This window comes from Oryctolagus cuniculus, chromosome 7 (genome assembly GCF_964237555.1).
Source record: "Oryctolagus cuniculus chromosome 7, mOryCun1.1, whole genome shotgun sequence".
In the NCBI taxonomy this organism is placed as follows: domain Eukaryota; kingdom Metazoa; phylum Chordata; class Mammalia; order Lagomorpha; family Leporidae; genus Oryctolagus; species Oryctolagus cuniculus.
Window position 1 is genome coordinate 97,539,629 of NC_091438.1, and position 27,380 is coordinate 97,567,008.

Sequence of the window (27,380 nt, forward strand, 5' to 3'; positions counted from 1 at the left end):
AAATAATACTAATATAAGAGTTATCTTCAAAAGTGGTCCACAAATGTCCCTTCAGTTGGAAAATCCTAGAAGGGAAGCATTTTTCCTGTCATGTATTATGGTTGGTTGCTTAGAAATGTGGTCAGGGAGGCAGGCTGATTTTGAGAAATATGATGGAAGATGGTAGCGAGGGCAGGGTTAGTCTCTGGCATGCTGGTGAATGAGGCAGCTGATGTGCAGCTGTTGGGTTCAAGTTAGGTCTATATCAGTTCAGGTAGCTGATTATAATACTGCATGGGGAAGTGTAAGCAGAAGCAAAGTGCTAGGATTAGAGTTAGAGTGACAAGGGACATTTCTTTGCACTCAAGGGCTATGTTGGCTATAGGCTCAGAGTGCACTATGTTCCATGGGATGTGTTAAGCATTTTAGCAGGGCTGCTGTTGTGGCATAATGGGTAAAGCTGCTACCTAAGAGGCCAGCATCTCATATAGGCACCTGTTCATGTCCCAGCTGCGCCACTTTCAATCCAGCTCCCTGCTAATGACCTGGAAAAAGCAGCAAAAGATGGCCCAAGTGTTTGGGCCCCGGGCACCCATGTGGGAGACGTGGAAGAAGTTCCTGGCTCCTGCCTTCTGCATGGCCCAGCCCTGGCAGCTCAGACTATCTGGGGAGTGAACCAGTGGATGGAAGATGTTCTCTCTCTGACTTTCAAATAAATAAATAAATAAATCTTTTAGGACCAAAAAAAGTGTTTTAGTATGAGGTAGTTCAGTACCCAGGACAGCTCCCTGCTGATCGTTCTCAAAGCCCAAATCTGAAGTTACAACTCAATGGTTCTCTCTCTCTCTTTTTCTTTCTTTCTTTCTTTCTTTCTTTCTTTCTTTCTTTCTTTCTTTCTTTCTTTCTTTCTTTCTTTCTTTCTTTCTTTCTTTTCTCTTCTTTTCTTTTCTTAAAGATTTATTTATTTATCTGAAAAGCAAAGTTACATGGAGAGAGGTGGAGACAGAGAGAAGGGATCTTCCACTCAATGGTTTATTACCCAGATGGCAGCAATGGCCAGAGCTGGGCTTGTATGAAGTTAGAAGCCAGGAGCTTCTTCTGAATCTCCCATGTGGGTTCAGGGGCCCAAGCACTTGGGTCATCCTCTGCTGCCTTCCCAGGCACATTAGCAGAAACTGGATCAGAAGTGGAGCAACCTGGACTTGAACTGGCACCCATATGGGTTGCTGGTGTTGTACACAGCGGCCTTACTTGCTGCAGGTTCAAACATGTTGGCTAAGTCTAGTCTCCAGAGCCAGCATGATATAAAGGAAACACCACCACAGAAGCCAAGATTCAGCTATTAACTATATTTCCCAATCCATAGTTTCATACAAAATACTTAAATTATCTAAGTAGCACTTTGTTTAATCATGAGACCTATTTCACAAGACTGTTGTTAGAATTAAAATAGTAGCATGTTTGTGAGAAGCTATAATCTTTATTCATTAATTTCACAAATAGATATTTAGCACCTGCAATGTACCAAATAATGGCCTAAGAACTGGAGATACAGCAGCAGAAAGGAAATATATAATATAATATTTATTTATATATAATTTATATATTTATATATAAATATATTTTATATGCTTATAATGTATATTTATATAATACATAATATATAATATATTTATATATATTTCCTTTCTGCTGCTATAATATATATACTAATGTAGTATTATATATTACATATTATATATGATTTATATATATTTATATAATATTACATATTATATATATGTACTCACATGATATTCACAGTGTCATATAGATACATAGATGCAAATGATTGACTATCTTTGCAGATAGTATCAGTGCTATGACACTCTCATACTGATCCTTGCCTACCAAAAGCCTAAATTTTGATGGACCATATGAGCGAGAAGAAATAACTATATAAAGTCAAAACCCTCAAAATTATCAACATCAAGGTTAGGTGAACCATAAAAAGTAAAATCTATTCTGCATAGGGAAAAGCAGAGGATAAATGGCCTATTTCATCCTTGGCTTCATGTAAAGTAAAAAAAAAAAAGAAGAAAAAATATAACCCTATGAAGCTCCATCTATAATCCCACACACAGGCAAGTTTTTAAACTTCATTATTACTACATGTGTTTCATTAAAAACTGTAATTTGAAGATTTAAAGCAGTCTTGAAATGTTACTGTCCCTAGATGACCAGCAAGAGCAAAAGAAAATAATCTGTAAACCCACCTACAACAAAGGAGGATCAAAACATTGCCAGAGATAAAGGCCCAAGAACATGAGATTATAACAGAAGCAAAAATTGCAAAGGGTATACAAATTCTAGAAATGGAATAGACATTACAAATGAAAGAATGGTAAATGTAGTAGGGTGGGCATTTGGCCCAGTGGTTAAAGTGCCAGTCAACTGGGATGACTGCATGCCATGTCAGAGCCTGGGTTGGAGTCCTGGATCCATTCTCCATTCCTCTCTTGTGCTATTGTCAACCTGTGAGACAGTGCACCTCTGAGGTGGAGGTAATGGCTCAAGTAGTTGTATCCCTGCCACACATGTGGGAGACTGGATTCAGTTCTCACCTCCCACCTCCTGGCCATTTGGAGAGTGAGTTGGTACGTGGAAGAGAGAAAGAGACAGAGACAGAGACAGACAGACACACACACACACACACAGAAAGAGAGAGAGAGAGAGAAAGAGAGAGAGAGAGAGAAATGGAAAATAAAGTGAAAAGCCTTAAAATACAGCTAATTATAATTCCAAAAAAGAGAAAATAAAGATGTGGTAGAGAATTAATCAAAGAGATAATCACTGAGGATTCTCCAGAATTTATCAAAGATGATAATCCTCAGATTCCAGAAACCCAACAAACCCTGATCTAGATAAATGAAAAGAAATTCACATTTATGTAAGAGGTAGTTAAACTGTAGGATTGTAAAGACAAACGAAAGTTCTAAAAATAGAATAGTGGATTAAAAACAAATAAATGACAATTAAATTCATAGACAAAATTTTAACAACAACAAGGAAAATCAGAACTATGTGGTATAATGTCTCAAATGTGTAAGGTAAATGTGATTGAATACCTAATATTTTGTACTCACTAAATATATTTATTTTTAATTATTTTTTATTTTTGTTGATTTGAAAGGAGAGACAGAGACAGGCAGAGACCTTCCATCTGCTAATTCATTCCCCAAATGCCCACAATAGCTGGGGGTGGTTCATTCCTAAGCAGGGAGCCAGAAACACCAAGTGAGTGTCCCAAAAGTGTGGCAGGACCCAACTACTTGAGCCATTATCTGCTGCCTCCCAGGATTCACATTAGCAAGAAGCTAGAATTGGAAGTGGACCCAGTATTCAAACCCAGGTACTGCAATATAGGTTGTGAACATACTAAGTGGCATCTTAACTGCTGTTCCAGCCTGATGCAAATATTTTTTTTTAAAGAGGAGTAATAAAATAGGGACTCAATATGACAAATATGTTAGATTTTCTCATGCTAATCTATGGATTTAAGAATCTATAATCAAAATCTATTTTTTGTGGAAAATGCAAGCTGATTATAAAAGTTATACAGAAATGTAAAATTTCAAGAATAATTAAGCATAAACAAGATGGGATGTGCCCTACCACATACCAAGTCTTTTAATAGTGCTATATGTAATTAAAATTATTGCTTATTGACATAGAATTATATAAATATCAATGGAAGTAAAAACATATCCATCCAGATGTAGATCCAAAGAGCTATCATTGAAGATCAGTTAAGAAGGAAGGATAAGTAACTTCATAATCACTGTTTCATGTTTATTCAACCTGTTCTCATTACGCCTGGACTCCATCTCCACCATCCTGCTCCTTCAATAAACCTTTTCCTAACTGCTTCAACTCTGAGCAATCTCTTCCTTTTTTTGAACATATGTGACTGAATACAGCAGTGACTTTTCTCTTCACACATCCCAGGAACCTATGTTCTATTCTTTTGTACATTAAAAAGAAATAGGTGGACCTGTAATGCTTGAATAATGAAAGGATAGAGTGGAAAAAATTTTAATATCTAGTGTTCATTATTTTTGGACAAGAACAGATTTGAACTTGACAGAAATGAAGGGATCAAAAAGTCTGAATGTCAAAGTTTCATTCATTGAGATTTCAGAAACACAAAGCATGATATTCAAAGCCCAACTAATGATTCTTATAACTTATAATAATAAATAAAAATATTTAATATTTACTACATACAGTTAAATTATAAGTTAGACATGGTATATACCTGAACAAAAACAAGAGAGAGGAAAATTTTTGTCTTTAAACTCTTTGAGAAATAATGGGAGAAGAAGATCGGTGGATATAACAGGAAATAAATGCATTAAGTGGTTCCAAGTACTGTGGCCTTTGGTAAGGTATTCATAGGAATGGGCAGCCCCCAAAAGTCTTCCCCATCACCAAGCAATTAAACTGTCTGGGAAAATTACTGAAGGCTGATTAATATTTTGAAAAGACTGGGGTAGAGGTCCACACCCTCCACACAGTTCCACAGCATTCCTCTTCCTTTGTAGTGCCTCCAGTGCGGTTTTCTCTCAAGTCTCCCCTAGGAGTGCACTTCCTACAGTTCTCTTCTTACTGTTTATTCCTAGCTTAGCAAAGCATGCCACTCCCTAATCCACCATCTTGGAATCTCCTCCATATCCTGTTTTTTTGCATCTTTTTTTTTTTTTTTTTTTTTTTTGGACAGGCAGAGTGGACAGTGAGAGAGAGAGACAGAGAGAAAGGTCCTCCTTTTGCCGTTGGTTCACCCTCCAATGGCTGCCGTGGCTAGCACGCTGCGGCCGGCGTGATCCGATGGCAGGAGCCAGGTACTTATCCTGGTCTCCCATGTGGTGCAGGGCCCAAGCACTTGGGCCATCCTCCACTGCACTCCCGGGCCATAGCAGAGAGCCGGCCTGGAAGAGGGGCAACTGGGACAGAATCCGGCGCCCCGACCGGGACTAGAACCCGGTGTGCCGGCGCTGCAAGGTGGAGGATTAGCCTAGTGAGCCGCGGCACCGGCGACATGTGGCACAACAGTAGTACAGCTGCAGCAGCCTAGGGTCAGAGTGGGCCACAGTTTAGAAACAGGTCAGGCTGGACTGCGGCAACCCGTGGTGATACAGCTGGAGGGAGAGCGCAGTGTGAGTCCTGGGGGCTGGCAATCACTAGCAGTTGCCTGCGCACATAGTGGAAGTAGAGGGAGCACATTTATCTCACCCCGACTTTCTCACAACAACAGCACCCGTTGCCTGGCTGAAAAAGGGCAGATGCCATTTTGGGTTTGGGCAGCAGCTGTGGAAGCCTTTGTGCACACACACAGCAACTGGCTGAGACAGGACACCTTCTTGGCAGTACCGGGGGCAGTGAGGGCAGGGAACATTATTGAGCGGTGGTTCTTGTGTACATGTGTGATCTAGAGATTCTAGTGGAGGGAAAAATCTGTAGTCACCACTGACTTTGAGCCAGGCTGGGAGGTACCTGGGCAACTACATGGGACAGTAGGGCACCTACAGACTCCCAGGATCGAGACGCCTAGGTGGAGTTGTCTTGAGGAACATCTGTCTAGTCAGCATCTTTATTGACTAGGCAGGTTGATGGGGCAGAGGAGCCTCAGGACCCAGTTACTGTGGGAGCCTTGTATACTGAGACCATGACGAGGTGGTTACATAAGAAGGTGCAGGGTGTAGCTGGGTATTGAGATCTACCAACAGACTGTTGCCGTTGATGTTGGGCTGGGGGGAGTGGGAGGTTTGGGTTCAAAGTTGTTCCAGGTGCTGTAGGTGGCTCAAGCATGTTCGCGTGCGTGGTTTTAAACAAGCCAGCCTTGCTGAGGGCTGTAGAGCTGCCAAGGGCAGGACCTTCTCTAGGGCCTGGGACCTTGCATCTAGCCTGGAGTTGGTCCGTGCCCTCTGGCCATGTGAGCTGCCTCCAGCGCCACTTGCTCCTTTCCTTCCCGGAAGCTTCTTTTACATTTTATTTTAATGTCAACATCTGACTGTTGCAGTGTCTGGGGCTTTGGACCCTGAGTTCTGCGTTCTGCCTCCTCCCCTGCCCCAACTTCCCCTTCATGGAGTGATTATGTTGACAATAGTGTAAAATGTGTGCTCTCTTCACTGGTTTATCTTCAGAATTTTCTTGGGCTTTTTTTCGGATCTTGCCACACTCTGGAGCACTGACCAGAGCTCCCTGGCCGCACCCACCACACAGCTCTTGGGGTGAGCTTGTCCTGTGAGGCCCACACTGTCGGGATGTTGGGGCGACGGCATTCTTCGACAAGAAGCACCGGAGACAGTTTCAATGAACATGTCTGCTTATTAACAATCAGGCGCAAGCTTTTATCAGGCAGGCAAAGGGGAGCAGCTAGCTCGGGGTAGCAACACTAAATCTCTAGGATAAAGCAGATACTGGCACCTTTTATGCTTTTCCAATTAGCTTGAAGGTCACATAGCCTACGTAGCCTTCCAGCTGGTCTTATGGGTCTGGGCCACACCTGGGAGCTGTTTACCTAGATGAAAATTACAAGGCGGAAGTGGGGGTGGAGGAAATGTGCCTGAAGCCCCTACCACCTGCTAGCAGTCAGGTCATATGTGGGGGTCTCAGGGCTGAGCCCACTGTCAGGGTTTTTCCTAGGGTGTGGCATGGTGTGCCATGCCCTCTTAACCTTCTATATGGGCAGGCAGTCCCCCAGCCAGGCACAGGATCACCCACATCTTGGTATTCACTGAAAGTGTAGAAGATATTCCACTGAGCCACAGAGGAATAAAGATATCAAAGATATCAAAGTTAAAGCCATCAGAAGAAAAAAAAAAAAAAACAAAAATCAATTCCACAAATGACTAAAAAAAAAGACACATAAAAAAAAAAAAAAACAAGAATAAGGAAGACACTATGACCTTCCCACAAAAAGAACACAAAAACCATTTCAACATTAGAATGTGAAGATGAAAAGACAGAGGAAATTCTGGAAATAGAATTCAAAAAATTAATCTCAGCATTACTCAAAAGCAGTCAGAAGCAAACCCATGAACTAAAGAAAACCATACATGACATGAATGAAAATTTTTCCCATGAAATTGGGATTTTAAAGAGAAATCAAAATGAAATATTAGAAATGAAGAGTTTCATAGTTCAAATAAAGAAATATGGTGGAAACCCTGAACAGCAGACTTAGCAAGGCAGAAGAAAGAATATCCAAATTACAAGATAAATCTTTGGAAATCTTCAGTCAGACCAAAAAAAAAATCTCCACAGTAAAACATTAAGATTCTAAATTCTAAAATATGTATGAGAGAAACACCAGTTTATTTTCAGAAGATCCCCAATTAGACTCATAGCTGACTTCTCAACAGAAACCCTACAGGCTAGGCTGGCACGGTGGCTCACTAGGCTAATCCTCTGCCTGTGGTGCCAGCACCCCGGGTTCTAGTCCCAGTTTGGTTCTAGTCCCGGTTTGGGCACTGGATTCTGTTCCGGTTGTTCCTCTTCTAGTCCAGGTCTCTGCTGTGGCCCGGGGAAGGCAGTGGAAGATGCCCCAAGTGCTTGGGCCCTGCACCCGCATGCCTGGCTCCTGGCTTCGGATCGGCCGTAGCGGCCACTTGGGGGGTGAACCAATGGAAGGAAGACCTTTCTCTCTGATTCTCTCTCTCTCTCTCTCTCTCTCTCTAACTCTGCCTGTAAAAAACAAACAAACAAACAAAAAACCTACAGGCTAGAAAGGAATGGTGAGACACATTCCAACTCTTAAAAGAAAAAAATCCTGTCAACTCAGAATACTGTACCCTATAAAGCTCTTATTTATGAATGAAGGTGAAATAAAAACCTTCCATAATAAACAGAAATTGAAAGTCCAGCCTTATAAAAGATGCTAAAGGATGTGCTACAAACAGAAACACAGAAAGATAGCCATCATTATAAAGAATGTGAAGGCAGAAAATCCCACAGTAAAAGTAAAAAAGAAATCCAAAGTAAACAATAGGAATATTTGTGGAAAAAATGGCAGGGCCAAGTCATTACTTATCAATAGTCACCTTGAATGTAAATAGCCTCAACTCCCCAGGTAAAAGATACAGTTTGGCTGAATGGATTAAAAAAATAAGACCCATCTATTTGCTGCCTACAATAAACACATCTCACCAACAAAAATACATGCAGATTGAAAGTGAAAGGATGGAATAGATATTCCATATGAACAAAAACCAAAAAAGAACTGCAATAGCCGTCCTAATATGAGACAAAATAGACTTTAACACAAAAACTGTAAAAGAGACAAAGTAGGACATAATGTAATGACTAAGGAATCATTTCAACAGGAAGATGTGATGATAATAAATGTATATGCACCCAATTACAAGGTTCCTGGTTATTTAAAAGAAAGGCTAATGGATCAAAAGGGAGATATAGACTTCAATACAATAGTAATAGGGGACTTCAATACCACACTTTCAGCAATAGACAGATCAATCAGATAGGAAATCAGTGAGGAAACAACAGAATTAATTGACACTATAGACCAAATGGACCTAATGGATATCTACAGAACTTTTCACTACACAGAGGCACAATACACATTCTTCTCATCAACACTTAGAATTTTCTCTAGGATACACCAAATTCTAGGCCATAAAGCAAGTCTCAGCAAATTATAAAAATTTGAAATCACACTATGCATCTTCTCTGACCACACTGGAATAAAGCTGGCGATCAGCAACTGGAGAAAATCTAGAACATATGCAAGCACATGGAGAATGAACAACATGGTCCTGAATGAACAGTGGGTCATAGAAGAAATTGAAAGAGAAATAAAAAATTTCTGCAAACAAAATAAGACAATATATCAAATCAAAACTTAAGGGATACAACAAAAGCAGTGTTAAGAGGGAATTTTATAGCAATTGGTGTCTATATGAAGAAATTGCAAAGGTACCAAATAAATGGGCTATCAACATCTCAAAGACCTAGAAAACCAACAACAAACCAAACCCCAAATAGTAGGAGGAAATAAATGATTAAAATTAGAGAATAAACAAAGTTGAAACCAAAAATAATACAAAAAATCAGTGAAATAAAGAACTGGTTTTTTGAAAAAATAAAGACAATCAATACACCGTTTGTACAACTAACCAAAAAAAAAAAAAAAAAAAAAAGAGGAAGAAGACCCAAATCAATAAAATCAGAGGTGAAAAGGGAAATGTAACAACAGATAACACAGAAATAAAAAGAATCATTAGGAATTACTACAAAGAGCTGTACGCCAACAAATTGGGAACCTTAGAAGAAATGGATAGATTCCTAGACATATAAAATCTACCAAATTGAGTAATGAAGACAGAGAAAACCTAAACAGACCAATAACCAAGATGGAAATTGAATCAGTAGTAAAGACCCTCCCAACAAAGAAAAGCTCAGGATTGGATGGCTTCACTGCTGAATTCTACAAGACATTTAAAGAATAATGAATTCCAATGCTTCTCAAGCTATTAAAAAAATTGAAAGGGAAACAATCCTCCCAAACTCCTTCTCTGAAGTCTGCATCACCTTAATTCCTAAGCCAGGAAAAGATGAAGCAGAGAAAAGAAACTATATACCAAGACCCTTGGTGAATTTAGATACAAAAATCCTCAACAAAATGTTAGCTAATTGAATCCAACAACAGATCAGAAAGATCATTCACCTGGGCCAAGTGGAATTTATCCTTGGTAGGCAGGGATGATTCAACATTTTCAAATCAACAAATGTAATATATCACATTAATAAGCTGATGAACAAAAGTCATGTGGTTAACTCAATAGATATGCAGAGAAAGCATTTGACAAAATGCAACATCCTTTCATGATGAAAGCCTTAAGTAAATTGGGTATAGAAGGAACATCATTCAACACAATCAAAGCAATTTATGTCAAACCCACAGCCAGCATCCTATTAAATGGGGAAAATCTGGAAGCATTCTCCCTAAGATCTGGAACCAGACAAGGATGCTCACTCTCACCATTGCTATTTAATATTGTCTTGGAAGTTTTAGCCAGAGCCATTAGGCAAGAAAAATAAATCAAAGAGATACAAATTGGGAAGAAGGAAATCAAACTATCCCTATTTGCAGATGACATGATTCTATATATAGGGGATAAAAAGACTCCACTGAGAGACTATTGGAACTCATAAAAGAGTTTGGTAAGTGGAAAGTATAAAATCGACATAGAAAAATCAATAGCCTTTTTATACATAGACAATGCAATGGCTGAGAAAGAACTTTTAAGAACAGTCCCATTCTTAACAGTTAAAAAATAATTAAATACCTTGGAATAAATTTAACCAAGGATGTCAAAGATCTCTACAATAAAAATTACAAAACGCTAAAGAAGGATATAGAAGAAGGCATTAAAAAATGTAAAAATCTTCATGTTCATGGATTGGAAAAATCAACATCATTAAAATGTCCATACTACCAAAAGCACTTTACAGATTCAATGCTATCACAATCAAAATACCAAGGACATTCTTTTTAGATCTGAAAAAATGATGCTAAAATTCATATGGAAACACAAAAGACCCAGAATATCTAAAGCAATCTGATACAACAAAAACAAAACCAAAGGCATCACAAGACCTGATTTCAAGACATTCTACAAGGCAGTTTTAATCTAAACATCCTGGTGCTGGTAAAAAAAAAAAAAACAAACAAACAAACAAAAAAAAAAAACAGACCTGTAGACCAACAGAAAAGAATAGAAACTCTAGAAATCAATCCATTCATCTACAACCTATTTATCTTTGACAAAGGGGCTAAAATCAAAACCTGGAGAAAGAACAGTCTCTTTAACAAATGGTGCTGGGGAAACTGGATCTCCACATGCATAAGTATGAAACTACACCCCTACTAAACACCTTGCAGAAAAATCCACCTAAATCTATGACATAATACCATCAAATTATTAGAGAACATTGGGGAAACTCTGCAAGACATTGACATAAGCAAAGAATTCTTAGAAAAGACCCTAGAAGCACAGGCAATCAAAGCTAAAATTGACAAACGGGATACATCAAGCTTAGAAGCCTTTGCAATGCAAAGGAAACACTCAGCAAAGTGAAGAAGCAACTGACAGAATGGGAGAAAATATTTGCAAACTATGCAACTAATAAAGGGTTAATATCCAGAATCTATAAATAGCTCAAGAAATTCAACAATAACAAAACAATCTAGTTAAGAAATGGGCAAAGGACTTGAACAGGCATTTTTCAACAAAGGAAATTCAGATGACCAACAGACACTTGAGAAAATGCTCAAGATCACCAGCCATCAAGGAAAAGCAAATCAAAACACAATGAAGTTTCAGCTCCCTCCAGTTAGAATGGCTCTCATAGATAAATCAACAAAGGACAAACGCTGGCAAGATGTGGAGGAAAAGGTATCCTGGTCCACTGTTGGTGGGAATGTAAACTGGCGCAGCCATTGTGGAAGACAGTATGGAGCTACCTCAGAAATCTGAATATGGACTTACTGTATGACCAGTCATCCCACTCCTGGGAATTTAACCAAACCATAAGAAATCAGCATATGAAAGAGTTATCTGTACCCCTATGTTCATTGCAGCACAATTCACAAAAACTAAGATATGGAATCCACTCAGATACCCATCAACTGTTGACTGGATAAAGAAATTATTGTATACTTGCATTATGGAGTACTACTCAGCTGTAAAAAAAAATGAAATCCTGTCTTTTGAAAAAAGATAAATGCAACTGGAAGCCAATATATTTAGTGAAATAAACCAGTCCCCAAAAGAGAGATATCATATGTTTTCTCCAATCTGAGGTGACTAATAGAATACCTGAAATTTAATGTATTATAGTAAAATAGACCTTTTGAGATCTAATTATTTTTTAGTCCTTGTCTCTTCTATTGAGGAACAGTGTTTTTCTTTTTTTTTTCTCTTCATACTATTTGTTGAACTCTTTTACTTAGAAGTAAGGTTAACTATATGATCATTAAGTTTACCAAATATAGATCTTAGTAAAAAGAATGGGAATGGGGAGTGGGGCAAGGGTTAGAGTGTGGGCTGGAGGGAGGTTGGGGGGGGGGATGTCAGTATGTTCCTAAATCTGTGTATATGAAATATATTAAGCTTGCATTGTTACTTAAATAAAATTTAAAAAACAGGATATGGGGATAGCTTGATAGTAGGTTTAACATTAGATGTCTATGGGAAAGAGTGGAACTTCTAGTTTGTTTGTAGTGTGGCTCACTAGGGATGTCTCTGATGTTTTGTGCAGAATATTTTTAGTGTGTGGGACTGTCCAAAGCATTACAGGAAGTTCAATATTCCAGCCCCAGCCTACTAAAATAACAGTAGCACCTCTTTGTTATTGGGACTACTAAAAAATGCCTTATAAAGTTCCAAAAGCCCTACATTGCATTTGAGAATATTAGAGTGACAGTGTTACTCTCTGACAAGGGTAGGGAACCTTTTTCCTACCAGGGCCATTTGAATATTTACAATGCCATTCATGGGCCATACAAAATTATCAACTTAAAAATTAGCCTGGGGCCAATGCTGTGGCATAGTGGGTAAAGCTACCACCTGCAGTGCCGGCATCCCATATGGGCACTGGTTCAAGAACTGGATGCTCCACTTCTGATCCAGCTCTCTGCTATGGCCTAGGAAAGCTTCAGAATATGGCCTACATCCTTGGGCCCCTGGACCCACATGGGATACCTGGAAGAATTCCTGGCTCCTGGCTTCAGATCAGCACAGTTTTGGCCGTTGTAGCCATCTGGGGAGTGAACCAGTAGCTAGAAGACCTCTTTTTCTCTGCTTCTGCCTACTGGTCTACTGTAACTCTGCCTTTCAAAATAAAATAAATCTTTTTTAAAAAAATTATCCTGCTATAGTTGTATTGAATTTCAAGTCCTGCCTATGATTATCTCAGCATGGCCAGACCAAATGATTTCATGAACCTTATAAGCCCAGGGACTGGAAATTCTCCACCCTGGTAGAACCACTGGAATGTAGGACAGAAATGTGTATCACTGATGGCTTTAGACTCCAGGGTGAAATAACTTCATTCAGTTTTAGAGGTATTATTTAAAGGTTTTGGTGCAAATAATGAAAGCTGTACATAAATAAGATTGACAGTAGAAGGTTATGCCAGTTGGGGCATGTAGAAACAGTGCTGCAAAGGCTAGAAAGAAGAGAGGTCAAGGTAGGCTATGTGCTCTGGGGTCAACTGTGTGTGTGTGTGAGAGAGAGAGAGAGAGAGAGAGAGAGAGAGAGAGATGAAGCTCCACAAGTAAATTCACAGAGAACAGGAGAGAGAGAGAGAGAGAGAGAGAGAGAGAGAGAGAGAGAGAGAGAGATGAAGCTCCACAAGTAAATTCACAGAGAACATAAAGCAAAGTATGAGGGAGTTTTATGTAGTCACAAGCATGATGTTGAAATTGCTGATTGTGGTGAGTGGCAAAGAGAAGTAAGTCGGGAATTAAGAAAGCATTTGAATGAAAGGGAACATCTGAGGACTCTGAGGGAAGTTTCAGTACAAGTAAGAATACCGGAGAGGTGCTGAAGAGGGGAGTGCTTTTGCTTTGCAATGATGAGACACAGCTGCTGCTACTTGATAAAGATCTTGTTTCACAACAGCACGTGGTCACAGTCCCCTCACCTTTCTCCTTTCTCCATTCCTCCTAAGATCTTCAGTTCCGTGGCACTATTCTCTAACTCATTTTTCTCTATCCCAGAAAAACCATGCGCAAATGAAAATTTTATAAGTTATATTCAACTTTCATGAGTTGAATCACATTCTCAGTGCACTAAGCAAGCTTTCTATTTAAAGGAACTCTTTGAAGGACCCTTTTGTAGTGTGAAAGATTAATTCGAAATGTTTCTGTTTTACTGTTGCAAACTCTGGATTCCTGGTTTTATTCTCCTGGACAGCTAACTAGGTCATAGCATTCTATTCTCAGAGCCCAGCCCCCTACAAACACTAATTGGTTTTCACATCTGAAAGGTTGTGTATCACTTTGTCATTTCTAAATTTACATGGTAATCCATGTACAAGATGGGAGATTTCATACCCTGTGGGAGGAGCAAGTGCCACATGCTTAGTTTTCTAAATATATCTAGAAACACATAACATTTTAAAAGAGGCAGAACGTCAAGAGTGCCTTCCTCAGTCTCAGATTTTATCAGTTTGTGGCTTGAGTAGGAAATACTGAATTCCTATTACTGTGACACAGTTTCCCATCTTGAAACTTATTCTATGAAGGAATAATAATCATTAGAAATAAACATTAAATAAACAACTAAAACCCCATCAGATCAAGCATCATGGAACTCCAACCTACAGTATATAACTTCATAATCAGAAACTGAACAATAAATGTGCCATTTTCATGGCATTGCTGAGGGATCTCACGTCCATATTGGTAGGGATTATCCTTGTTTCAAAGCAATAATGCTATGCTAAAAATTATACATTAACCATGTCTTCTGAATGAGTCAATTAGGAAGCTCCAAGCCAGACCTTACTAGTACATTGCAAGAGAGACCACAGCAGTAATCAGCCTTTAAAATGGTCCTCTTGGGTTACAGCTGCTATTTTGCCTCTGCTGTCACTTTATTCTTCCATTTATTGTATCAGCTGCATCCCTTTCTCACAGAGTGACTGGCAGGTTAGTATTGTAGCATTTACTTAAAGCATATTTCTCATACTGGTAATTGCCTGAGAAACTTTAAAACATTGGGATGCTGGGAGCCACTCCGTGGGTTTTAGTTTACATGATCCCAGGCACTGGTACCTGTAAAAGTTCTCCCAAGGTGATTTCAAAGGGCAGCCAAAGCTGCGAAGTGCTGTCTTATAGGTTGTTAAACTCATAGCCCTGTTGAACTTGGTTTATCAATTCCTATATCCTTGGGCTCTTTGACTTCAGGAACCTATTGATTGCTGGTCTCCTTTCCTCTGCCTTCCTACACACAAGCTAAAAAGGCAGGCTTGGGGGAGCAGCTGAGCTCATTCCTTGATCGACTTCCAGAAGTAAGTGGAAGGAGTCCAGGAAATACAATTATTGGCAAAACATATCAAGCATCTGGAATGGTACACCTCCTGCGCCAGGGAAATTCAGAAACCACTGGTGAGTTCTGGATGAGAATTCCAACTCTGTCTGATTTGTTTTCCATTAACTTGGGGGAGATTCTTAGCGTTTCTGAGCCTGAGCCTCAGTTTCATTATGTATGAATATAGGAATATCTGCTTCTTGAGGGTTAAATAAATGGCTATTCAAAGAAATTAAAATAGTGTCCAGGATATGGTAAAGAGTGATTTAAGTGAAAATAACAGACAAAATATTTAAAGCTTATTCACTGATTATGTCTCTTGTAAGCAATAATTACTATTGTGGAGCCAATTAATCCAATTCCTTATCTACTAAACAAATATTTATTACTTACTGACTTTTGGCAATCATACTCTAGATACCAGGGATATGGTAATGAATACAACAGACATGATTCTATCTTGGTACATTTTACAGCTTGACTAAATGCTTTATCTGTTCCTAAAGCTGACTTCAAGCAGTACAGATTGAGCTTGCTAAAAGGATTGTACGACTAACTGAACTTCAATTCACCCTTGCAGCAAATACTCAGGGATGTGCTAGACTGTTAAGAAAAACTTACATTTAGTAGACAAACACTTATCAGAGTTCCATAACCGTTATGAAGGGTCAGAAGGCTTTGCAAACCTTATGAGAGTATCAAAGGAAGCAGCTCAAAAAACATGATGGGTTTTCCCAGATAACCCAGGCAATTTCATTAGGAGTGGTGTACCTCTCTTGGTTCTTGAAAGCTAGGGAAGCTGTGATTCCCCCTTATAATGATCCTAGAGGATGGCACATTATCCGTGTTCTACAAATGAGACTTAAATACCCTGACCAAGGTCATTGAGCTGGTAAATGGCAAAATCAAGGCTGAAATTCAGATCTGTTTCCACATTTTATCCTCTAAACTTCTGTCTCAACTGGACACAACACTAGGTGACTGCTTTAGAAACATGAAATCTGACTGTTCACAGAAGTAATTTTAAAAGCCACAAGTAGAGAATAAGAACAGGAGATGGAACTAGAAGACAGTGATGTGAACAAATGTAATCTGATTTTGTCCTATGTGCCCCTTATGAAATTATGTGAGGCACTCAGATCCAATAAAGAATTGTGTCCAGTTTGCCTGGTTATCAAATCTGCTTATAATTTCATGGTATTCCATAGATTAAAGGCTTCATGATTCAGATTCCCATCTCTTCATAGCTGCAGCTTCAATCCTTGTCACACCAGGAAAATATTAACTATAAAAAGTTAACCTGAATATTTCATGTATTATATAACTTTCTAATGGCAGATAATGTTTCCCCACCTTCAAGACATGCAAAGCCATTACTTTGATAATGGAGTGTGTATGAACACACATGCATCACAGGGGCCATGTGTAAGTGTTCTGGAGCACATGTGGGACAAGAGAGATTTTTCAGCCAGTCCTCTCTGGTTTTCTGTGAGTTGCAGTAAACATTGGAGGGTATCCATCAGCTCACAGGGACTGCCCTCTCTACTCTCCAATCAGAACAGGGGAGCCAGGCAGCTATGTTTATCTAAATAGAATGTGACCCCATCCACAGTCCAGCCACGTTTGCTTAGACCCAAAAAGGTTATTTAATCCAAAAGGGGTCAATCACAATCTCATTTGTGGAGACCATTATTAAACTTGCCTATGTGACTCATCAATGGAATGCCAGAGCTTGAACATGTGCCCATTAGACCAGGCTCGTCTTCTTGAGCTACACTAGTCCTTGTTTTTGAGGAGAACATGCCCCAGATAGTGTGTTTTCTACAGGCTTGTTCAAGGAGGATTAGAGATGTATGCAGCAAACCGGGCACATTCTCTAGCTGAGTCAAGCCCATCCTTAGTCAAAGGAGGCATGAGCAAGAAAAAAATGCTATGGTTATATTTCCCTGAATTTTATGATAGGCTATTACACAGAATTATTATGGAAAGAGATGATCAATATATTTCTTCTTGAAACTCCGCAATTAAGCTAGGAGACAAAGAGGCTGTCTTGGAAACTGGGACATGTACATGGCAGAACTCTTCTTACAAAGATGTGTCTCTTTTTCTGATTTACTCTTGCCCATTTTTTTTTTTTGCTTTTCCTTGCATTAAAGTTCATATAACATAAAATTAATTAATTAATTCTTTTAAAGTGAGCAATTCAGGGGCAGTTAGTACACTCACAGTGTTTTATCTTCATGACTGTATCTAATTACAAAATATTTTCATCACTCCCAAATAAAACCTGGTACCCATTAAGCAGTGAGTTCTGATTTTTCCCACCCCCAGTTCCAGACAATGTCAAATTTTTTAATTTTGTGGATTTACCTACTGCTATGGGTTGGATTGTGGCCCTACTTCCACCCCCACTTTTATATGTTCAAACTGTAGCCTTCCTTTTAACTGTTTAAGATTTATTTATGAGAGAGAGAGAGAGAGAGAGACTTCCATCTACTAGTTTACTCCCCAAATGTCTGCAATAGCTAGAGCTAGGCCAGGCCAAAGCCAGGAGTCTGGAACTTCATCCAGGTCACTCATGTGGGTGGCAGGAACAGAAGTACTCAGGTCATCATCGACTGCCTCCCAAGCACATTAGTAGGAAGCTGGATGGAAAGCGGAGGCTGAACTTGATCCCAGGCACCCTGATATGGGATGCAAGTATTCCAAATGGTGGCTTAGCCTGCGTGGCCAGTGCCCTGTAACTGTATTAGAGATAGGGCCCTTGAGGAGGTATTTAAGGTTAAAGGAAGCCATCAAATGTGGAGCCCAGACTCAACAGAACTGTTGCCCACATGAGAAGATGAGGAAGACACCATAGCTCTTTCTCTGCCATGTGAGGACACAGGGAGAAGGCGGATTTTACAAGCCAGAAAGAGAAGCCTCACAAGACCCCAACCATGTTGTTACCCTGATCATAGACTTGTAGCCTCCAGATCTGTAAGGAAATATATTTCTATTCCACAAGCCACTCAGTCAGTGATACTTTCTTCTCTGTAATATACCTATTCTGGATATTTATATCTATATGGCCATATAATAGGTGAGCTTTGCATCTGTTTCTTTTGCTTAGCATATTTTCAAGGTTCATTCACAAATGGTTGAATAATATTCTACTGTATAGATATTATATCTTGTTTATTCATAGTTTGATGAATGCCTATGCTGTTTCCACCTTTTAGCCTTTGTGAATAGTGCTGCTATAAATACTTGAGTACATGTATTTGTTTGAGAACCTATTTTCAATTCTTTGGGGTACATTCCTAGGAGTGGATTTGCTGTGTCCTATGGTAATTCTTAGAAATTTCGATGCTTATATCCCCAATGCTCTTTCCAGTTTCCTACCCATGACTTCCTCTTTGGGTGCCATAAGACAACCCTGGAATTTATAAATTCCCTTTGTTGCTGCAGAATAGACATTTCTTGTTTAACCTAGAGTAAGTTGTTATTACTTGCAACATTGAGAAACTAAACTACAGAGAATAAAATGTCTAATTTTTGGTCATGTCTTGATAATTCTAAGAAAAATGAACTCAAACGTCTTCTTTCATACTTTTGCAGAGGGATGGTTCATTTTTTGTTGATAGTAATCAAATTCTATCTTGATGAGATACTAGAATCTGGCTTTTTAAAAAAGTATTTATTTATTAATTTGAAAGAGCTACAGAGAGGGATAGAGGAAGGGAGGGAGAGATACAGAGAGAGAGATACAAATAGATATATTCATCTGGTTCATTTCCCAGATGGTTGCAACAGCCAGGATGGGGCCAGGCCAAAGCCAGGAGCCAGGAGTCTCATCCGGGTCTCCCATGTGGCTACAGAAACCCAAACACTTGGGCAATCCTCCACTTCCATTTCCAGATCATTGGAAGAGAGCTAGATTGGAAGTGGAACTGTCAGGACGCGAATAGCACCTGTATGGGATGCTGGTATTGCAGGCGGTGGCTTTACTGCTACGTCACAACACTGGGCCCTGGAATTTGGCTGTTTAAAAAATGTTTATTTATTTTCACATTTGTGAAAGGCCAAGAAAGAGAGGGAAGTTGAAAAGGAGGGAGAGAGAGAGAGGGAGACACAGAGAGAGAGAGAGAGAATGCAGAGATAAAGGACCCTTCCATTTACTGGTTCACTCCCCAAATGCCCACAACAACAAAGACTGTGCCTGGTTGAAGTCAAGAGTCAGGAACTCCATCCAGGTCTCTCATGTGGGTGGCAGGGTCCCAAGCACTAGAACCATCATCTGCTACCTCCCAGGATGCATTAGCAGGGAGCTGGATCAGAAGTGGAGTAGCTGTGACTTGAACCAGGCAATCCAATAATGGGATGTGGGTGTCCCAAGTGGCAGTTTAACTCACTGCACCACAATGCTTGCCCTGGAATCTGGCTTTAAGGTAAGACTCCTGCTTACATGACCACTTACCTTTGGGACCAGGCAGAATAGGATCTTGCATTTAGAGCATATTCCAACTCAAAACGACTCCGTAAAGCTGCCACGTGGCTCCGGCCAGGCCCTCCCCGGCTCACCAGGCAATCAGAGGAAGAGGATGGTGAGAGAGACCCACTGCTGTTACTTGATGCGGGAGACATCAGCTAAGGGGAGGAGGAATGATTTGAATCACTTAATAAATCCAATAGGTGTAAAGGCGTAGAATAGAATACGGATATATTTTACTTTTCTATTCTAGGATTTCTCACATTTTAATTTCTATTCATCGCAGCTTGCTTCTGGCTTTTCATTTCAGCCTCTGAAGGCAACACCTGGCTAGCTTAATTTATTTTTTGACCTACTTCTATGCTGAGAGCTGGCCTGTTAAACCTATGCTCTTCTTTCCAAAAACACAGTAGGCCCAAATCAGATTCATAAAATAGATATTTAGAAGTTATTATTCAATGATCAAAAGATCCTCCACATTCTTCATATAAGATATATGGCAATTTCCTTTAAATACTAGCTAAAATTATTTCCTTTACATAAAATGGATTTGCACACTTTTCTAAGAATACGACGATTTTATAGGATAAAGGAGGCTTTAATGTTTGACAAGTGTTCTCCCATAGAGAACAAGGCCAATCCTTTTGCCACATGATAGTTCTTCAGATGTTTAAGAACAGCTGTTCGACTCACCCTAATTTTCTCTTCTTTGAAATAAGCATCCCTGGTCACTCCAACAGTTTCTCACCTAACATGATTTTCAATTCATTTACCATTCTGATCTCTCGCCTCTCAAATGTGTTCCTCGATTTTAATTATTATTTTAAAAGGATCAGTAACACAAGTGGGAACTCTTTGGCTATCTCAGAACCCAAATGATCATATTTGTTTTGTGACAAGATAGACATTTCATATTCTAATTCCCAATAAGTTTATTCTTTTCTTTTTGTCTGAGAGTCTGTGAGACACACACAGAGAAACAAAGAAAGATAGAGCACCAGTCCCCCAGCTCACTACTCAAAAGCAGCAACAGCTAGGACTGAGCTCACTGAAGCCAGGAGGTAAGTATTCAGTTCAGGTCTCCCATGTGGGTGATCTGGACCCACGTATTTGAGCTATCACCTACTGCTTCCCAGGTTCTACATTAGTAGGAAATTGGAATTGGGATTGGAGCCAGAACTTGAATCCCCTGATATGAGCTACTGGCATTCAACCCAGTGGTTTGATCACATGGCCAAAGGCTCATCTTCCAATAAACTTATTATCCACTAATATTCATGATGCTCCTATATCATATTGCTGTCATCTGATACTTTTACTAGTGCTTCTTTGGCTCTGGTGCAAAACATTATATTTAATCCTGTTAAATTTATTCTGGTTAGGTATGTCATGTTACTTTATCCTCCAAGATATTCTAGAATCTGGCTTTCAAATATTTTCCATTCTTTTCCGCTGTATTATCTCTGAAAATTCGATGAATAGGGTCCTCTTGACCTTGGTCTAAGCCACTGACGAAAAGTTGAAGATGAAGTAAAATCTTATGGAACCTACAAGTCAAGTGCACTTAGGCTGACACTTGTCCATTAATTAGCACAACCACATCCAGTACATTCTCTTTGCAGGAAACTCATTCATCTCTCCTAGAAGGAGATTATACAGAAGAGTCTAGATCAGTATAACAAAATAGTTTAGATTAGCAGATCCTAAAATTGTCTTCTAGTCTGAAATCCAAGCCCTGAAATAATGGGATATAGCCCCCGGCTAGAAGCAACTCTGTCCAAACACAAAAATTCAGAGTGAGAGAATACTACTTCTCCCTATTTTCTGTAAGTTTCAGGGCCTAAGAGAAGCACTAAAATTTATTTTTATTTTTATTTTTAATTTTTTTGCCTGAAGACTGAAACATCTTTCTACATAAAAGCCTTCACCTGGGGCTGGTGCTGTGGCATACTGGGTAAAACCACCACCTGCAATGCCAGCATCCCATATGGGCTCCCGTTTGAGTCCTGGCTTTTCCACTTCCACTCCAGCTCTCTGCTGTGGCCTGAGAAAGCAGTAGAAGATGGCCCAAGTGCTTGGGACCCTGCACCCGAGTGGGAGACCCAGAAGAAGCTCCTGGCTCCTGGCTTCGGATTGACACAGCTCTGGCCGTTGCAGCCAATTGGGGAGTGAACCAACAGATGAAAGACCTCTCTCTCTCTGCCTCTCCTTCTTTCTCTCTGTAACTCTTTCAAATAAATAAATAAATCTTAAAAAAAAAAAAAAAGCCTTCACCTGTAAAAGTCTTAGAGAAGAGTCATGAGACAGGGCCACTCACTGCCATCTACAGCCACAGACCTGGTACCCTTTTACAATAGACGAGGTTCCAGCCACTTTTAGTTGAGATTGGTTTTATGGAAAGACAACTTTTCTTGGATGGTTTCACTTTAAGAATGTATTGCGCAGTAAGGGGGTGAAGCTGCCTAGCCCCAGTTTTGCCCCTTCTAAGCATACACAGGTAGATATGTGATCCTGTATTTAAGGTGTCCCTCACCTCCTTTTGGAGGACTCAACTGCATTTGAGAATGTATTGTTTTTGAGTTAGTGACCATGTTTTGTCTGTTTTCAAATGTTAACTTCTGACCAGCTGTATAGAAAACTAAGGCAATTATAGAGAAAATTAAAGCAAACGGCTCCTTGATATTAAGAGACAAAAATGCCATTAGCCTGATTAGCAACATATATCACTTTGAGCAACATATGTACAGTATGAAAGAAATACCTCCCAATTAATTTCAACACTAGTCTTAGTGATAATTTTCCTTTTCTTATTGAACACAAATGGACAATGGCTTAACATTTTAGCTTACTTTCCTCTGTATGTAGGAAATTTTGTGTAGGAAAGCATTGAGTTAAATACTTTCTGAGTATTTTCACATTTTCAAATTTTTCCACATACATATTCTAAGGCACCTAATTATTGCTAGAAGGGCCCAATTCACTGTAAACTTACCTCTATCCATGTAGATGCAGCTAATTCTGCTCCACTCAGGATTTGCTGAATTGGGTAAACATGACTTGTGGCCCTCATAGCACCTTTCCATAGGGACCCTCTCACCTACATTCTCTGACATTTTTGGATGCTGGGGCTTTCTTTACGGACATATTTCAGGAGCTAAAGGTCTTACCTCAATATTGCAGAGACATTCCTCTAACTTCGTGACAACTTCAGAAAACTCAGGTCTTCCCTGTAAATAGAGAAAAGATTATTTTTCTCCCCTGAGAATAAAAGAGAGGAAACTCTTTGGATTTTTCAAATTGGGTTTTTGCATTTGTAAAGAATAAGATTAACAATAAAGTATGTTTTTATTTAAAATACACTTGCATTGAAGTGTTAATTGAATGTTCATTTGCTGTTCTTGGAGGGATGTGGAGTCTTCCTCTGATAAGAGTTTTAACTCAGAATTTGCAACTACATTTAGATAATGAAATAGTGGAAAAGCTTTAATTAGCTTTGCATGTTTTTAAATGGCAGGTTTTCCTCTTTAAAATGAAAGAATAAAAGTGAATACTAAAAGCTATTAACTATCTCAGTGCCTTATAATACCCTGCATATTATGTCCAGAGGAAATAAACTGCCAAAGCCAATTCTGGAATCACCTTCACTTTTGAAAAGACCACCTCAGATTCAAGACTAATATTAAGATAGAAACCTCATGACTTTGCTCTATTGTGGGGCTTAAGGTAGATTTTTATCTTCAAAAACTGCCATTAAAGATATTGTCCATTATGACTCTCTCTATGGGAAATGAGTTAAGCAAACGCTAATTATGTTCTTATTATATTTCAAGCTTTGGTATAGATTCAAGGAATAGAGAAATGATTATGGATCCTTGGGAAAAATTCTTGGAATTTCAAAAATGTTGATCTCTTTTGAAGAGCTTATGTGCCTCCTTTTGTCAGATCCTAAGGATTATATATCTTTCATTTCTCACTTTATGAAACTTTCACTGCCAGGAGGTGGAGAGCCCAATCTAACATTCAGGTACAGTAACCAACTAATTTAGATTCTTAGTAGAACAATTTCACCCTTAATAGCTAGCCCTCCCTTGAGGACAGTGCTTCCAGAAGCTGTTTTCTCACATATTCTTTGTACCTCTAGGTTGGAGGGGGCTGTGGTGGGTGAGTGAGGGCCTGCATCTTTCTTGCTGTCACTGCTACTTCCAAATGACTCCTGTGAATGCCATCGCTTGTCAGCTGATTACACTGGGTCCCTCTCCCTCGTCCTTTGAAGAGTTTAATGACTGCTGATCGTCATGCTCTCGCTATCCACTACTACTCACCATTCTACTTACTACTCAGTGTGGGTTTTTTTTGAAGCAGACAATCAGGACAGTAGCCTCACCTCTGGCTTCCTTTGCTTCCTTTTCTCCCTTAAGCCTGTCCTCCCTCTTCCTGTGGTCACTCACATTTGGAGTCGTTCCTTAGTCCCTGCCACTACTTCTTCCTGCCATCCCTGCAGGCCACTCTAGGCTCCATCTTTTTACTTTCTAGTTCACTTCTCTTAGAATCCTAACTCTAACACTCTGAAGTTCACACTGGTGCTGTCAGCCCCTTTACCACTTTAAAAATAACCCCAAGCCCCACTTTAATATGAATATGTTCAAATATCTATCCATCCATCTCATAATTTCCCATTTTTTTTTTTTTTGCTCATCTCATTTTCTCATTTCCCCTTACCAACCTTAGATTTCATTAGCAATCATTTCACTACTCACTTCCATACAGCTTCAATTCCCTTGGCCTAGCTTTCATTTTATGCATTACTGTAAAAAAAAAAAAAAATCCCAACTTTGATTAAATCCCTTGTGACTTGTTTCACTTGAAAACCATGACCCTCTCACCCCAAGGGGATCCTCAGTGCTGCCCAGGGAGCCTCTCACTTGTTCACACTCCAGGTGGCCCTTTTAAACCTTCTCATTTCTCTTCCGACCTCTAGCTCTCACCAGTGCATCTGTCTACTCACCTGAGCCCAAGCCTATGTAATCTGCCTCCACTTTGTTTCTACGGATGAACTTGGCCTGATTCTCTCTGACGCTACCTCCTTCACTTCCATACTCCAGCAATAATTCTCCCTTCCATTTTTTTCTTAGAATTTTTGATATTCTCTTCCTACCGTGTAATCCTCACCAGCATGCAGGCACACTGTACATTCTCCCAGGTGAAAAACTAAGCTCTTGACTCCTTTAAGCCACTGCTCTACTTCTCGATTCACCTTTGTAGCAAACTGCTCTAAAAAATTGTCTGAATTTGCTGTCTTGAATTTCCCTCCTCCCAAGCGCCTTCCACCCTAATCAAGCTTTCTCCTACACCACTGTGCTGAAACAGCTCTGTCAAGGATACAAAGACCTCCTTATTGCTAAATGCAATGATTAAGACTCAGTGCTCGTCTCACTTGGCACAGCATTAAAAACAAGCAATCATTCCTTTGTGCCCGAAACACTTTTTTTTCTATTGGCTGTGAGATTATTATTTTCTCATTATTTTTCTCTACTCTGAGTCTCCTCTTTTGGTTCCACCTCTCTTCCTTATCTTCTTTTTTTTAATATTTATTTATTTATTTGAAAGGCAAAGTTACAGAGAAGCAGATGCAGGGAGAGAGAAAAAGAGAGAAGGAGAGAGAGGGAGAGAGAGAGAGAAGAAGGAGAGGACTTCCATCCACTGGTTCACTTCCCAAATGGCCTCAAAGGCCAGAGCTGGGCTGTTCTGAAGCCAAGAGTCAGGACTTTCTTCTGGGTCTTCCATGCGGGTACAGGGGCCCAAGGATTTGGGCCATCTTCAATTGTTTTCTCAGGCCATAGCAGAGAGCTGGATGGGAAATGGAGCAGCCGGGACTCGAACCAGCACCTATATAGGATGTTGGCACCACAGTTGGCAGCTTTATCTACTACACCACAGCTCTGGCCCCTCTTCCTTATCTTTAAATTTTTGACTGCCCCAGGAACCTGTCTTTGAGTTTCTTTACTCCTGTACTGAGAGTTAATTTATTGAAGTACTAATTCAACTTCATGCCTTTGAAAAGCAATTCTGAGATTATGCCTTTAAAAAATAATTCCCAAATTTCTCTCTCTAGAACAGTACTCTCTCCTGAGCCCTAAACTCACATGTGCAATTGACTGTATTTATAATGTTTCTTATCTCATAAGTGACAATTCATGCTTCTTATTTGCAGAGGCCCCAGAACTACAGCATGGTCTTTGGCTTGTCTCTAGGATATTTGCATCGAATCATCCAGGAAATGACACTGATCCTATCTTCAAAATTTATCCAGAATCGGATTAGTCAAGTACCTTGTATTAGATGAGCCCTTTTAGTGATAACCACTATAAATTCTGGACAAATGGTAAAAGACGGGGCTATCCGAAGGCACTAGAGAGTAAATAAAAGCAGGGAGATCCTGGAGAAGTGGGAAGGAAGTCACCTAAAAGAAGATTATCGAGAAAGTGTCATCTTTTTTTGATAATAGCATTTGGCCTGGCCTGAGAGTTGAACCTATCTGCATCTTAGGAAAAAGTTAAAATGCTGATAGTTTGCTTGCTTGAAGAACCAGATAACAGAATTAAAGCAAACACAGTGTATTATCTATTTTTCTCTAACAAATCACCGTAAAATTAGTGGTTTAAAACAGTGTCTATGATCTTACAGTTTCCATGGGTGAAGCATCCAAGACAGAGGAGCTGGGCCCTGGCTCTGCGTCTCATAGACTGACATCAGTTTGCACTGTGGTTCCCTTCTGAGGCTGAGGGTTGCTGGCACAACTGATGTCCTTGTGGTTGTACGAATCCCATCTGTTTTCCTGCCATTATTGTCCAGGAGTGACCTCAGGTTCTAAAAGATGCCCATAATTGCTTACCATGTAACCCCCATTGGCAGTTCACAATATGACTATTTGCTTTTTTCCTGACTTCTTTTTCTGTGAACTGGGGAATGTTCTCTGCATTTAAGGGAGAGAACTGATTATTTTCTCAGGCTGGTGTCATCCAACTGTTATTCTCTGCTCATGGAGCTCCACTACCCTCTGTAAGGGCCCATCTTAGGAAACACAACCTCTTAATGTGCCTATGTGATTCTCCAAAATGACTTTTTACTTTTATTTAGATTAACTTTATTCTTCCTTATGTTTTATCTAGATATGTCAATACCACTAGCTAGGAAGTATTTTGAGAAGAAGCAATGCTTCTCTAGTCTTGTAAATACTACTGTGTTCCAATAGATAAGTTATTTGAGCTCAGATTTGTTTAACTGCATCATTATAATAAAAAAAATCCAGAAACTGTCAGTTTTTCATTCCTAAGTCACATCATCTCTTGCTTAGATCATTACAGTCGCCTTCTATTTCTGCTGCTTATGTTCTTTGCCTATTTTTAAGTACGTTCTGAAAAAGTAGCCAAAGTGTTCGTTTAAAAATGTATTTTAAATCAAGTAATGCCTCTCAAACAAATTTCCAATTATTTCCCATCTTTTTTGGATGCATTCATCTGTAAGCCTTACCACAACCCGCCACGCTGGAATCTACCGCGCTTCCTGTGCACTTCAAACTGGCCACACCAGCCTCCTGTGGAGCCCAGCACACTCCCGGGGATTTACAGTTAAAACCTCCCCACCTGGACCCAGCGGCGCCTTGACCTTTGCCACCGTTGTTCAACTGTGTTTATGCCGGAGAGTTTGCCTTGTCCATGATATTCAGAGCACTAAAGCTAATGCTGTTTACTTCTTGCCTTATTTGTTCTATAACACTTATCACCAGATGAATCATTACATATTTCTATATGTATACTTTTCACTACATGTAT

At 39.6% G+C, this 27,380-nt stretch overlaps 1 protein-coding gene across 9 annotated transcripts in view; it reads right to left on the reverse strand.

Annotated features, from left to right (window-relative positions):
- The window catches only part of TNNI3K (TNNI3 interacting kinase), a 372,046-nt gene that overhangs the window by 45,441 nt on the left and 299,225 nt on the right, over positions 1-27,380 (reverse strand). For 8 of the 9 annotated variants that reach the window (XM_017345534.3, XM_002715920.5, NM_001204807.2 and 5 more), the window contains 2 exons: positions 22,716-22,775; positions 19,537-19,706 (listed from right to left, as the gene is read on the reverse strand). In XM_017345534.3, the coding sequence (XP_017201023.1) occupies positions 19,537-19,706; positions 22,716-22,775 (230 nt within the window). Of the gene's footprint in view, positions 1-19,536; positions 19,707-22,715; positions 22,776-27,380 lie in introns of those variants that run through there. The other variant, XM_070076726.1, reaches the window with a different exon arrangement.